This window comes from Chaetura pelagica, unplaced genomic scaffold (genome assembly GCF_000747805.2).
Source record: "Chaetura pelagica isolate M959 unplaced genomic scaffold, ChaPel_1.0 scaffold191, whole genome shotgun sequence".
Classification (NCBI taxonomy): domain Eukaryota; kingdom Metazoa; phylum Chordata; class Aves; order Apodiformes; family Apodidae; genus Chaetura; species Chaetura pelagica.
Genome location: NW_009952440.1, coordinates 1,770,768 through 1,783,410, shown reverse-complemented (window position 1 = coordinate 1,783,410; position 12,643 = coordinate 1,770,768). Strand labels below are relative to the sequence as shown.

Sequence of the window (12,643 nt, the reverse complement as noted above, 5' to 3'; positions counted from 1 at the left end):
GATCCCCAGATGGAGCCCAATTCACTCCCTCAGTTTCTTGGGCCATAAAGCCCTCCTGGTGTCCTTAGAATGTGCAGAGATCTCACTTATCTCAAACAAGCTATATATTTCTAACACTAGGATATATATACATATGTATATATATATGTATATATATATATATGTATGTATATAAACCCGACACGATGTTTCTAACACTAGAATGCAAAATCAACACTACATTTCATTTCTAACACTTCCAACCCAAGCCGTTCCATGATTCTGTGAATCTCTGAGGCAACAGAAGGCACGTCATGGTGCAGATGATGCTGGAGTCCAGGTTGCCTTCACCAAGCGATGCCTTTCTCTGCAGAGCCAGGGATGCTCTGCAGCACTTCCCGCAGGTAACAGAGGCAGAGGGTGAGTCCCTCAGTTGGAACAGGCCTGTGCTACAAGTGGGAAAGGCAGGTGGCATCACCTTCCTTTTGCATGGAGTAGGCTCAACTGCAGCCTGGGATATCCCTTTCTCCTGCCGTGGAGCTCCTGAGGCTCACCAAGCCCCTCGGTCCCTCTGCATCCTTACCAGATGTACGTGGCAGGTGCCTGCCGAGCACCTGACAACCCCCAAAAAAGCAAAAGTCTCCAGTGTGGTGTGTTCAGGGTGAGCACAGACAACACCCAGCAGCTCGGGTGGTAGCTGAGCCAGGCTTTGTTATTCCAGCTTTTGACTGACACACCTGCGCTGCTGCTAAGCCTTCTAGTGGATCTACACAGGGGTGAAATCCTGTAATAAACAAGCATTTGCTAATTCTGAAAGCTCCTGTTAGTCCATACTACCAAACTCCAGCAACCTGCAGATGCCAACTGAGCAGGCAACTCATGCAGTCAGTTCACTCCCGGATGGTAAAGTCAGGAACATTCACTTTCCTTTTTGGCATTGCTGTGAAAAGGCAGTAATTAAATCTAAATGTTATCTTTATCTACACAACCTGTGTTTACAGCCTAAATAGAAAATAATGTTGTTTCTAAGGGGCTGTTTTTACGCTCAATCTGGATAGAATAAGCAACAAAAAATAATTGAATAAATAATCTTAAAAAAAGGCATTAAAAAGCCCCAACAAATGAAAACCAGAAAACATAGCAACAGTTTCAAGAGCAAACAGATTTTGATTATGATTATTATTATAAAAAGCAGCTTTTTAGAAGAAAAAATTCTAGTGTAGAGAATGCAACTAGTATTAGGCAATTTTAAGACTAGGGAGGTTAATCTCATAGAAATGCTACAACTTTCCTTTACAATTTTAAGAGTATTAGGAATACTTAATACTTAAAAGCTGACTAGAGAGGAAATGGCTAAGTATACTGAAAGAAACTATGGCATTTGGTGCACAAATATTCACTAAAACGTTAAGATCTAGGAAAGATGATTTGAGATGATGCTACTGTAGGTTTTGCTGTTTCTTTTTAAACTTCACTAGGAGTTTGGGACACTTCTATTACAATAGTTTTTCTACATTTCACCATGTTTTTAAAAACTAGTCTTGTTTGTTTGATCCAAACCCAAAGAAGACAACCACTCAGCTTTAGCTAGTGTCATCCCTTGCAAAAATGTTCACTCAGGCATGTACCTGGTGTTTAGTACCAGGCAGGGAGTGTATTTCTACATACAAATAATTTACTACGGCACAGAAAGGCATGCAAAAAATGATTTGGTTCACATCTTTATGAGTAATTCAGCTTGCACAAAAAGAACTTGGGATTTTGGTTTGTCCTTCTGGCCCTCATACAAGGCCAAGAGGGAAACACTGGCTACTTTGGCAAACCTGAACTCCGTGAGTGTTGCCAACAGGGTGAGCCTTCCAACCAAAACCAGCAACCAGAATTTTGTCATTTTCCTACAACTTAGCAGTAAACGGACTGTTAAAAACAGCAGTTTGATTTCATTGAAATGAGAATAAAGTCGAGAGAGGCTTAACAACCAGGGCTGGCTCAGTTAAATTTACATGTGTCCGTACAGAGGAGAAGCTGCACCCCAAGTCAGATGGCCTCAAGCTGGAAAATTCCAGCTCAAGGATTTCACAGTCCATGTTTATCAGCCAGCAGAACACAGTAACTCCACACCTCCCAAGGTGCAGGGTGAGTACGATGGCTGGTTTTGAGCTGGGACAATCAACTTCCTTGGTTTGGGATGCGGGTTATTTACCTCAATGAAGTTCAGGCTCCCACTGTTGGGAATAAGGGCCATTATTTTCCTGCCATTCTGGATCAGCTGGACGCTCACACGTTGCCAGGTGGCAGAGCTGGGCTGCTTCACTTTTGCAGGTCCATTTGATGAAGAAAACCAGCCCCTGACCAGCCGATTCTCCCCAGCAGCAGCCCCGGCCAGCACCCAGCGCTCCACAGGTAGATCTGGCCCCATTCCCAATGCTCCAGGTGTGCTCATGACGGTGCCCACCAGACCCTGCCCTTGTGGGGTCCTTCCTCTCCCTGGCTAGGTGGGTTTTTTTGCAGTGAAATACCTCAAATCTGCTGAAGCAGCCCTTGGCAGCAGGAGTGCTTTTGTGGGGTGACAGCAGCGCTCTTACACAAGCCCTTCTGAAAGTAAACATTTTGCTTGGCTGAGCAGCTAAATCCACCCCCCAAAAAAACCCAAACAACCCCATAATTTGTCTTAAAACTCCCAGTATAATGTTCTGGGCTCCCTCAGCCCGGAGGTGCTGGGAACTACAGCTCCCACCTTGGGCCCGTCCCTCGGTCTGAGGCACCATCGCTGCTTCCCGGGCGGCTCCGGCTCCTCAGCGCGGCCCGGGGGTGTCACATCCCTTCGGTGTTTCCTCCTTCCAGCAGAGGAGCAGCCAAACAGGTGGCTGAGGGAGAAACGGAAGGGGAATTAGGGCTTTGACTGCCCGGTTTGGTGCTGTTGAGCCTGTGGCCGGCGCTGGCTGGGGCGGCAAAACGCGTCGCGCAAACAAAGCAGATCCACAGGAAAACAAGAACCAGAAGCCTCGTTTCTGACCCAGTCCTGTTGCTGAGTGGTTGTGGTGTGGCCCTGGAGTCCCTGTGGAGGTTTCTCAGGGCGGGGTGGCATGTCTTGGGGCTGTAAGGCAGGGAGCAAGGAGAAGAAGGGAGGCAGGAAGGAGAGTTGAAGGCTGAAAGGTTTTGGGGCAAATTCGTTGTTGCTCAGAGAGAGGATTTTGTTGGAATGGGGACAAACTTTATCTCTAAATTCAGGCCGATTTTCTGTCCATGTTCCCGTTCCATTGTCAGTTTGTTGTGAATGTGTCTGAACCAGAGCACCAGTGCATTTCTCAAAAAGATACTGATGATATATCAAGTTCTAGTACCTTGTACTGCGACTGATACTTATTTTCCTAGAAGGTTTTGGGCTGGAAGGGACCTTTAAAGGTCATCTAGTCCAAGCTCATATTTTGGTTGAGATGTTATTTTAGAAAAAAAATAACAGGTCACTCAGTTCATGGTGACCTGGTATGTCATCTGAAGGTAACTATAAACTGTTGAAAATAAACTGTGCCATTGTCTGCCTGAGGAGATGCTAGCCAAAGAGAAAAATTACCCATGTTTAAAATTATGTCTGCAGCATCATTGGTTGAATGCAAACGCAGTGTGTGTATAATCATTGCAGCATCAGGCAGAACAGCTGTCATCTCAGGGTCTCCATCAACCTTTATGTTATTATCCTGTTTGACAGGGGGTTTGCTGGGCAGTGGTGACGTTTGGGGAGGTGTGGGATGCCAGCAAGATTGACTGGCCATCAGTCTCTAATTGTTTGCTTCACAGATCTCACAAAACTGTGAACCCTTGTAGTGAATGGAATTGCCAGCTGCTTTCTTAACTCTCTTCTGTGAGGTAGATCCAAAAAAAGAGCAGTGTTTAAAGTACAGTCAACTCTCCTGCTGTGCCTCCTCCCTGGTGATGGAAGTGTCTGACTTGATAGATACATACTAAGTGAAAAAGAGCCAAGTGGTAGCTGCTTTTGATCAAGGGAAGAGCTTTGCCTGAAGAGTAATCAGGAGCAAAAACTTACTGCCAGAGAGGAGAGAAAAAAAAAAAAGGAATGATAAACAGAAGTGTAATCCTCTTATTGGGAATATTGGCTACTGACTTTGGCCCACTGACTTTGCCCTGCAGAATGTTCCCTGGACACGTTTTGTGGAGTTGAATGTGACCTCCTGTGTTCCATAAATCAGTCTGTGTGCTGTGCCCTTGATCCTCTGTTCTCCCTTTGTCCACTGTGTAAGTATGTAGCTGAGGCAGCGACTGGGTAAGCTTTGTTGGTCTGATTTCAGTGTAAAACAGGCAAATGTAGAACAGGGATTCAGCAGTTGAATTACAAGAACTCATCTAACCATGTCCTTGTCAGGACTACTGCCTGTAAGACTCCATTCAAGTTTTCTGTTTAAACTCAGTAATGCAGAGATGGTTGTTTTGCCATCATGCTCCACCAGAATAAAGGAAGTGCTTACTTCTTTGCTTTCAATGTGTCTCAGTTCTTCGTAGATACTATATCAATCTCTTTGTGCTTCAACCTCAGAAAAAAGCAAGAATTTTGCTTTATGTTATTATTATTATTATTATTATTATTATTATTATTATTATTATTATTATTATTATTATCATCATCATCATTACCATTATTTATGAAGAAATAAGGAAAGGCTTTTCTTTGTGCTTTTTTTTCTATCATTATTTCATGTGATGACTGCTGATTAGTGAATTACTGTCAGCACTCACAGTATTACTGTACAGTGAGGAAGTCAGTGTATTTTCAGTGATTTATACTGATGTAGCCTATGTTAGCAGTTTGGAATTATGATTCCTCAGTTTCTGCAAAACTCCCTTTGATTCTGAGCAAATTGGCATGTATTTTCCCCTCTCTGACTATGTGAAATGGTGACCTAAGAAGGCAGGTTCCCTCTAGAAATTAATAGCACCATAGAGACACATAGGGCACTGCCTTGGATTCAGCCTGTACTACCCTAAGGTGTGGCCTGCCAAGTGTTGTTTATACTTGTGCTGATTTTGGCTTGGATTGAGTTAATTTTCTTCCTAGTAGCTAGTATTATACTGTGTTTTGGATTTAGGATGAGAGGGAAGTTGGTAACACACTGATGTTTTATTTGTTGCAGGACAGTTAAGGACTTTTCAACTCTGCCAGGCCAGGAGGTGCACAAGAAGCTGGGAAGGACTGCAGCCAGGACAGTTGTCCCCAACTGACCAAGAGATATGCTGTACCATATAATGTCATCTCAGCATATAAATCTGGGGGAAGGAGATGGAAGCAGAGAACATTCGGAGTGATAGAGTTTGTCTTCCCAAGTAGCCAAGTGTGTATGATGGTGCCCTGTTTTCCTAGAGGTGGCTGAACACCTGCCTGCTGAAGGGAAGCTGTGAATTATTCTTTGGTTTGCTTTGCTTGCATACATGGCTTTTGCTTTTCCTGTTGAATGGTGTGTATCTCAATCCCTGATTTTTCTCATTTTTACTCTTCCTGTTCACTCCCCCATCCCACCAGAGGGGAGTGAGTGAGCAGCTTCGTGGGGCTTGGTTGCTGGCTGGGGTCAAACTGCAACAATGCTACTTTCTCTGCCTTCAAAGGGTACATTATTTGTTCATTTGCTCTGTGCATTTCAGCATTTTTATTTCTTCACTTTTGCTTGCATGCTGATGAAGAACACTTAGAAAATAGCAGCACATTAATGAAATCTCAGGCGCCATCCAAAAGCCTCTGTGTGCTTGTCCCCCCCTTACTTATTCAGGAGGGACTGAGTCAGGAGAAATGGAATTTGGAATTTTTAACAGGCCAGTGACAGGAGTGGCTTAACAGTTTTTAGAAAGGCGTGTGGCACTTCTGCCTTTTCCCAGGGCTGCTTAACATTTTCAGCTGGGTCATGTCTCTGTAATTATCCTTAGTTCAGCATCATACCTTTCTTGTGCTTTGCAGAAGATTGAGAGATTATTTTCAGCTTCTGTTCATCACTGTGCTTCCTCATCTCATTTTTCTAGCTGGGATTCTCACGTAAGTATGTGGATTCCTCCTTAAATTTGATAGAAGCAGTACTGCTGAGGACAAGCTGCTGAGAGATTTTTAAGATTAGCAAATACTCTGTATCACTGAAAGAGAATGAATTAAGATGGTAAATCCTTTTTAATGGTTACGATGCTAAAGCCTCCATCCTTATCTTACATCTGGAATGCCACAGACAAGAGCTGTGAGAGTGAAGCAGGGTTTACTGTGTGATCACATCAGCAGGTAGCTGATGTTAGCTACTGACCAGGAAGGCAGAAGGTGTGTGTGGGATGTGTGTGTACATCAATTGGTGTATTCATACACACACACAGCTGTTGTCAAGAACAGTTGGTGGCCATGCCCTGATACTTTCGTGGAGGAGGGCACGGTGTGACAAAATGTCAGCCAAGTGCTGGGCCCAACTTCCTTTCAAGGGTGAGCTGCCTGTGTGGAGGCAGGGCTGGTCATAGATGTTTTCACTAAGGTGTCCAGGCTGCTGCTGTACCTGGTCCACCAGAAAGTATCCTGGTTTCAGCTTTTCTGGTCCCGTGTAGGCAATTGGAATGCAAGGTGCAGTTAGTGAACACTGTGGAGAACACACATGGGTCACACGGCTTGAGGACTCGACTCATGTGCCTAGAACCTCTTCTTTGCCATCCTGAACACAGCTGATGTGTGTTTCAGGAAGACTGATGAGGACAGAGGGTCTGCTGAAGAGGTACCCGTGCCTGCTACCTGAATACCTTTGGAGAGTGACCCACCTCAGAACCAACCTGCTGCATTCACAGTGATGTGTGTGCACCCTGGTGTCTTCCGGAGGCACTGTGATTCCGTGGGCATTTAGCAGCTGTGGTCTGGCTTAGAGTTATCCATAAATTTAAGTCAGTTGAGCCAGAAAGCTGGACACTCACCAAGTGCTGAAGAAAGGAAACCACTTCCAGGTCTGTGACTTGTAAGCTATGCCTGCTTTTGCATCTGTAAAATGGGGATTATACTATTACTCCCAGGTATTGTAAGACTTCCAAGTACATGTAATTGTTTTGCTGGTAATCTTATGGAAGGAGAAATTTCAGAGCTATTTGGAAACAGCACCTTCACTTATTTTTCTCTAAGCTTAGGGTTGAGTATAGGCAAGGAGTGCTCTTCAGTGTGATTGTAGAGGCTGGAGAGAGCATCTGGTTCTATCTCGTCTTTCCCTTAGCAAACAGCTCCCACCCTCGCACAATTTCCCCAGAACGTGCGACCTTTAATTCACAAGGAAACCGGAACGTGCCAGCGGTAGGTGTCCCCTGTCAGAACGAATCTGAACACATGAAGGATTTCTCCCACGAGTTCGGGAGCAGGGATGGGGCGGCCAATCCCGCCCCCGATGGGCTGGATCTGCCTCCTGTCACACGGCCGGGAAGGGCGCTCAGCTGCCCGCTGGACCAGAGGAGCAGATGTGCTGGGAGTGCAGGGACTGGCTCTCTTCTCAATGGAGAGAAACGCAGCCCTTGTGTTCCTACTGCTTTTCCTGCGTGTGGGATTCACAGTGTCTGTGGAGCAAACGACTGCGACAGCGAATGGCAGGTCAGTAACTGAGTGTGTGTCCACAAGCTGCGTTGGTTGAGTTGAAGTGATTTGGTCATTTGTGCTGTTTGGAAGCAGATTCGATAGCAATTCAGGATGTCAGGGTGTGATTTTAGTTTTCAGGTTTGAAAACACCTGAGGCTCTTACACAAAGGAGTTATTTTGAATCCTACATTGCATTAAAAACGTAACTTTAAACCAGTTTTATAAACAATGCTAGAACTGGTTTTAAGATGAGTGTTTTCCGGGCATCTGTGTTGTATTTAATTTCATTTTAATGACTCTCCCACTGATTTTCCCTGGTCTGTGTAAACATTTAGTTATAAATAGACAAACAGGAAAGGTGTGAAAAATATTACAAGAAACATAGGTGCTAAAATATTCTACTTGTGCCGAATGAGTATTTTGAAGTGTGAATTTCAGTATTGCAAAGAAATACTAAACTTACAAAATTACTAGGGGTTTGGATTCATCATTGTTAACACTGCTGTTTGTAATGTAGTATAAATAGGAAGCCCAAATAATGTCTGGGAAAGGGGGCTTTCTGGAGCCAAGCAGTACAATAGTGACAACAGCCTAAACTGTACCAGTTGAATCATGCCCCAAAGTCACTAATAAAATATAGATCAAATATGCTGATGAAGATCACAGCTGGCAGCAAAATCTGTGCACTAAGGCAAGAAGGACATGTGATTTGCTTAAGCTTGTACTAGGAGATCTGGTAGTCAATAAATACCACAAAGTGTTTTCATTTGAATAACTTACTTGCTGTTCTCCTCTGCCAGTTTTCAGATTTGTTAGTGTCTTAGTACAATTGCACTTTTCTGCAATTGGATCAAAATCTGAGAGAGAGCAAGCAGTGGGGTGTTACATGGACTTTACTCTAATAACTAAGAAATAGAGTTTCAATCTTGATTCCAGTGAACTGAATGGGGATTTTGCTTTTCCATGCAGTGGATGTGGGATTGTGCCTGCACAGTGTTAATCTGCTACAAGTTCTATGAGCTCACTTTCCTTTTTTGATACTAAAAATGAAAGCTTGAGTATCTTGTCATTCTGGTCTAGTTCTTGTTGGACACCCATTAAAGTCCAGATCAAAACCCAGTACTCAGTACATTGTAAAGTCAGATCACACATGATCCAAAATACAACAGAGAATACTTAGAATTTAAAAAACCATAGAGTCATGGGTTTTGTAGATACTTCTTAATGATACAACCTAAATACATTTAAAACTTCATAATATTTTTTGTTTGGGTTCTTTGGATTGTTTTGTTTCTTAGGAGGAACTAGCTTTTGCTGTGAATCTTGGCTCCCAGGCTTACACATTTATCATTTTAATAACTTCTTTGAAATTCCTGATGACCAGTGTCCCTAAGACTACAGCCAGTTAATTGCTACCAGGTGCTCAGCAAGCATTCATCACTTTTGTCATAGCCTTGTTTTTAGTGCATTTGAAGGTTCTCAAGTTATTTTCCAATTAAATGCTCATGAATTACTTGAAGCTAGTTCAGCAGCCAGTGTGATATTTTGCAGCTGGGCAATATTAGTATTAGAATGATAATTCTGGAGTAACTGAAATTCTGCAGTAGAGCAGAGAGCATTTTGCCAGCTGATGCAGTTTATCAGGGCAGCAATATGAAGTGTGATAGACTGTGTGAATATGGCTTTTTTTAACCTGATGGTGTGAAAAATGTCCATGACCTCCAGGCTTGACAATCACTGCTGTGTGCCAGACATACTCACGTGTCTTGTTTGAGTGGACAAGACACCACTCACATGAAAGGCTTCAAGGGCTGAAGCTAATAGGAACTTTTTCAGACAAGCAAGCCCGGCTTGGTTATCTTACGTAGATGGATAATGTTGTCTGATAAGAGGGAATTTACACTTCTTTATACTTATAATCTTATTTAATTGGGTTTTACATAGCGATTAGTCATCCCAGTGCTTTGTATTAGGGTTAATCCAATTTCGTGTGAGTTCCTGACACATTTGGTATGGTAAATTCAGCATACAACATACCTGATGTATCAGGGCTAGTTATTTAGGAATTGATAAGGAAAAATACTAGTCATCAGAAGACATGCCACGTGTGCAACTGAATTTGAAGTTTTAGGGCAGAGTGCCTGAAGAACATGATCAATTTAATAGTCAGTTTCAGTTTCAGTTTCAGTTCTGGCCAATGTTTGGTGATAGTTTTGCAGGCAGTGGAGAAGAAGGCTGTAGTGCTAGCTAATCTAATATCTCTTACACATGTACTTAACATTTTTAGATAAAAAAGAAAATACATATTTTCATATGTTCTTTGCCCATTTCTTCTTGCGGTGCTTTGTTCTATGAAACATGTTCCAGCTGAGGGCAAAAGGGCCTTGCTGCCAGAGATCACCTGTAAATTCCTGAGCTTTCCTTTAGATTGGAAAGGCTGCTGATTTGGCAGCAAGATGGCTATTGAAGGCCACCTGTTCCTGGCACAGGCACAGACCATACGTTTCTGTGACACCTCAGGGGTAAAAGTCTCAAATGCCCCCTAAGCATCAACATCAGCTTGCTCAGAAATCAAGAGGTGATCCTTCCTGTATGCCGTGGATAGACTGTCTGTGCCATAGCCATCTGACTTCAGCAAGACAAAGGAAAGACTGCAAGCCTTGCCATGATGGCTTTCCCTCTCCTATCTCCTAGATGGAGTTACTTCACTTGCATGCCTCCACCTGCCTCTCAAGTGTGCCTGCCCTGTGACTGATCATAGTTGTCACACTCTGGCACTTAGTGGTGTTTCCTGGGTCACTCTCTCCACTGCCTTCCTCACGAAGGCATGAATATTGCATTAGCTGTGCACATTCATCTATATTTGAGTATCTTCGTGCTGACAGTAGAAACTTGACATTTCTTCATGAGCAGCATGAGAGCACATTGCTGTGGTTTTGTGTGGGTTGTAGAGGAGTCAAACTGCATTGTCAGGAGCTCCCAACCTGGTCCCATGGGCTGCGTGGAGGTGGGTTATAACTGTTCTGCTCAGGATATCTCCCCACAGAGGCATTCACAAGGAGTTAGCCTAATATATTTGTTGTATGCCTTCCTTGAGGCTAAATGTTGGCAGTCAGTTAGCATTTCTCTGTGTGATTTAGTTGGTATGACCATGGTATTAGCCTTATCCCAGATAAGAAGCAAAGTAATGATTCTTATTTTTATTTATTTATTCAACAATTATGAAAACAAAAATAACCCTTCCTCTTCCCAGAATAACACAAAAACCTTTCAGGCCCACTGAGGGAATGACATTAATTACACAATTTTACACCAATCTCCTCTCATCCCAAAGTTTTAGTGTGTTTAGTCATTACAACATGGTGATTTCTGAACTGGAGTAATGAGCTGTGAGCTTTTATTTATGTGTATAGGGAGGACCTGAAAGAAAAACTAAGTATAATTAAATATATCTCTAGGTACAATTCAATATAACTAAAGTTAGTATAATTAATTTACATTAATTCATTTTTGTTGTGCTTTATTTTTGTAGCTATTATCATGAAAAATGCCCCCACATTTTTTTCCAGACTGAAGGCACAATCTGTCATGTAGCAACACTAGAAAAGGAAAGCTGCATCAAATAATGGAATCCATGTTCCTTATAATTAAACAACCTAAGAAAGAGTTTTGCGTGAGCAGAAAAACAAGGTTTGGTTCATTTTCAGTCATGTCTTTTGTTACAACTCTGTCAAAATGAAGATTATTTCTCCCTGTCTCTGAAGGCTGCTCGCTGTTGATTTGAGACCTTCAGGTGGCTTGGAGACCTCAGCCCAGCCCTGGCACCCAGAGGGCAGTGGGAGAAAGTGGGACCCACTCTGAGAGTGCACAGCCTCCTTCAGGCCACTGGGATTTAACAGCTACAACTGAGGAGAAAGATAGTCTCACTATTTGTAAATAAAGATACCAGATTTCATTTAAACAGTGTTATCTGCGTTGAACTTTTTTGAATGTAGGACCTTTCTAAGGTTCTTTTAGCTCAGATCACAGTCACTGTTATAGAGCCTAGCTGTCTTTTTGTGCTGTGTTATGTTTTCTCTGGAGACTTTCTCCTGCTTTATTGCCCTGGTTGCTGAAGGGACCAAGCAGCCTGCCTGTTGCTCTGGAGCGAAGCTGCTCGTCAGACCCGGTGTCTGGTGGCAAAGTGACAAGCTGTAATACAGATTCTGCATTACTGCTGCCTGGTTTGCCTTCTGGGTTCGAGGAGACAGATTGGAAGAAAGAGGCTGCTGCCCTCCTGAACCTCAAGTGTTTGTTCATTGCGTGTGGAATCTGGGCTTTGCTGGAGCTGCAGCATTGCAATGGGTTTCAGGCAAGCCAGGTTCAGTGTGATCAAACTTCCTGACTGCTAGAGCTGCATGGGCAGGACAACAAGCAAGGCAGGCTCTAAGCCATCCCATGTTTCTCCTTCGTTTACATTACGTTGTTTATATTTGTATTTATCTGCTATTAAGGATGCCACAATGGAAATTATGTTGGGATTGCTCCTGCAGTACAAGCTGGTGGGTAACACAGATCCCCCTGCCCAGGGAGTCCATCAGGGAGTGGATTCACCCAGCTGCAGTACTAAGGAAGCAGCTGTGGTGTGGAGAGGGCTGAAGGGGGTTCCTGTGACTCACAAGTGGAGCATGGTCTTAAGGGAGAGCCTGGCTTCTTGGACTTTGACTTTGCAGGTCTTTTGGTGATGTATGTGAATATACTGGGCTTGATTTTCTAGATCAGGAAAACAGAACACACTTACACCAGCTGAAGACTTATTCCCAAGTTTTACCAAAGAAGGTGACTGAAGGCTGGAAATTTCAAGAGCCTGGTAATTTTTACCTGAGATGTACTTCTGTTGCTCCCTACCTTGAAGCTGACTTCCATGGGCATTGGGGATTGGCTGGAACGAATTGGCTGGAGCTGTCTTTAGGTGGCTGTTCATCTGGGCTCAAGGAATACTTGCCCAGTGCATTTGCTCTATCCTGGAAGAATTCAAGAGTGTTGCTTCTGATCCTCATTGAGTGCTGAGGATAGTGCAGTGCTATCCTTGTGTTCTCCTGC

General features: G+C 43.4%; 1 protein-coding gene across 1 annotated transcript in view; it reads right to left on the bottom strand.

Annotated features, from left to right (window-relative positions):
* The window catches only part of RPS23 (ribosomal protein S23), a 4,825-nt gene extending 2,403 nt beyond the window's left edge, over positions 1-2,422 (bottom strand). Inside the window, exon 1 of the mRNA XM_010008405.1 lies at positions 2,183-2,422. Within this exon, the coding sequence (XP_010006707.1) occupies positions 2,183-2,422 (240 nt within the window). The remainder of the gene's footprint in view (positions 1-2,182) is intronic.
* Positions 2,423-12,643: the final 10,221 nt, after the last annotated feature.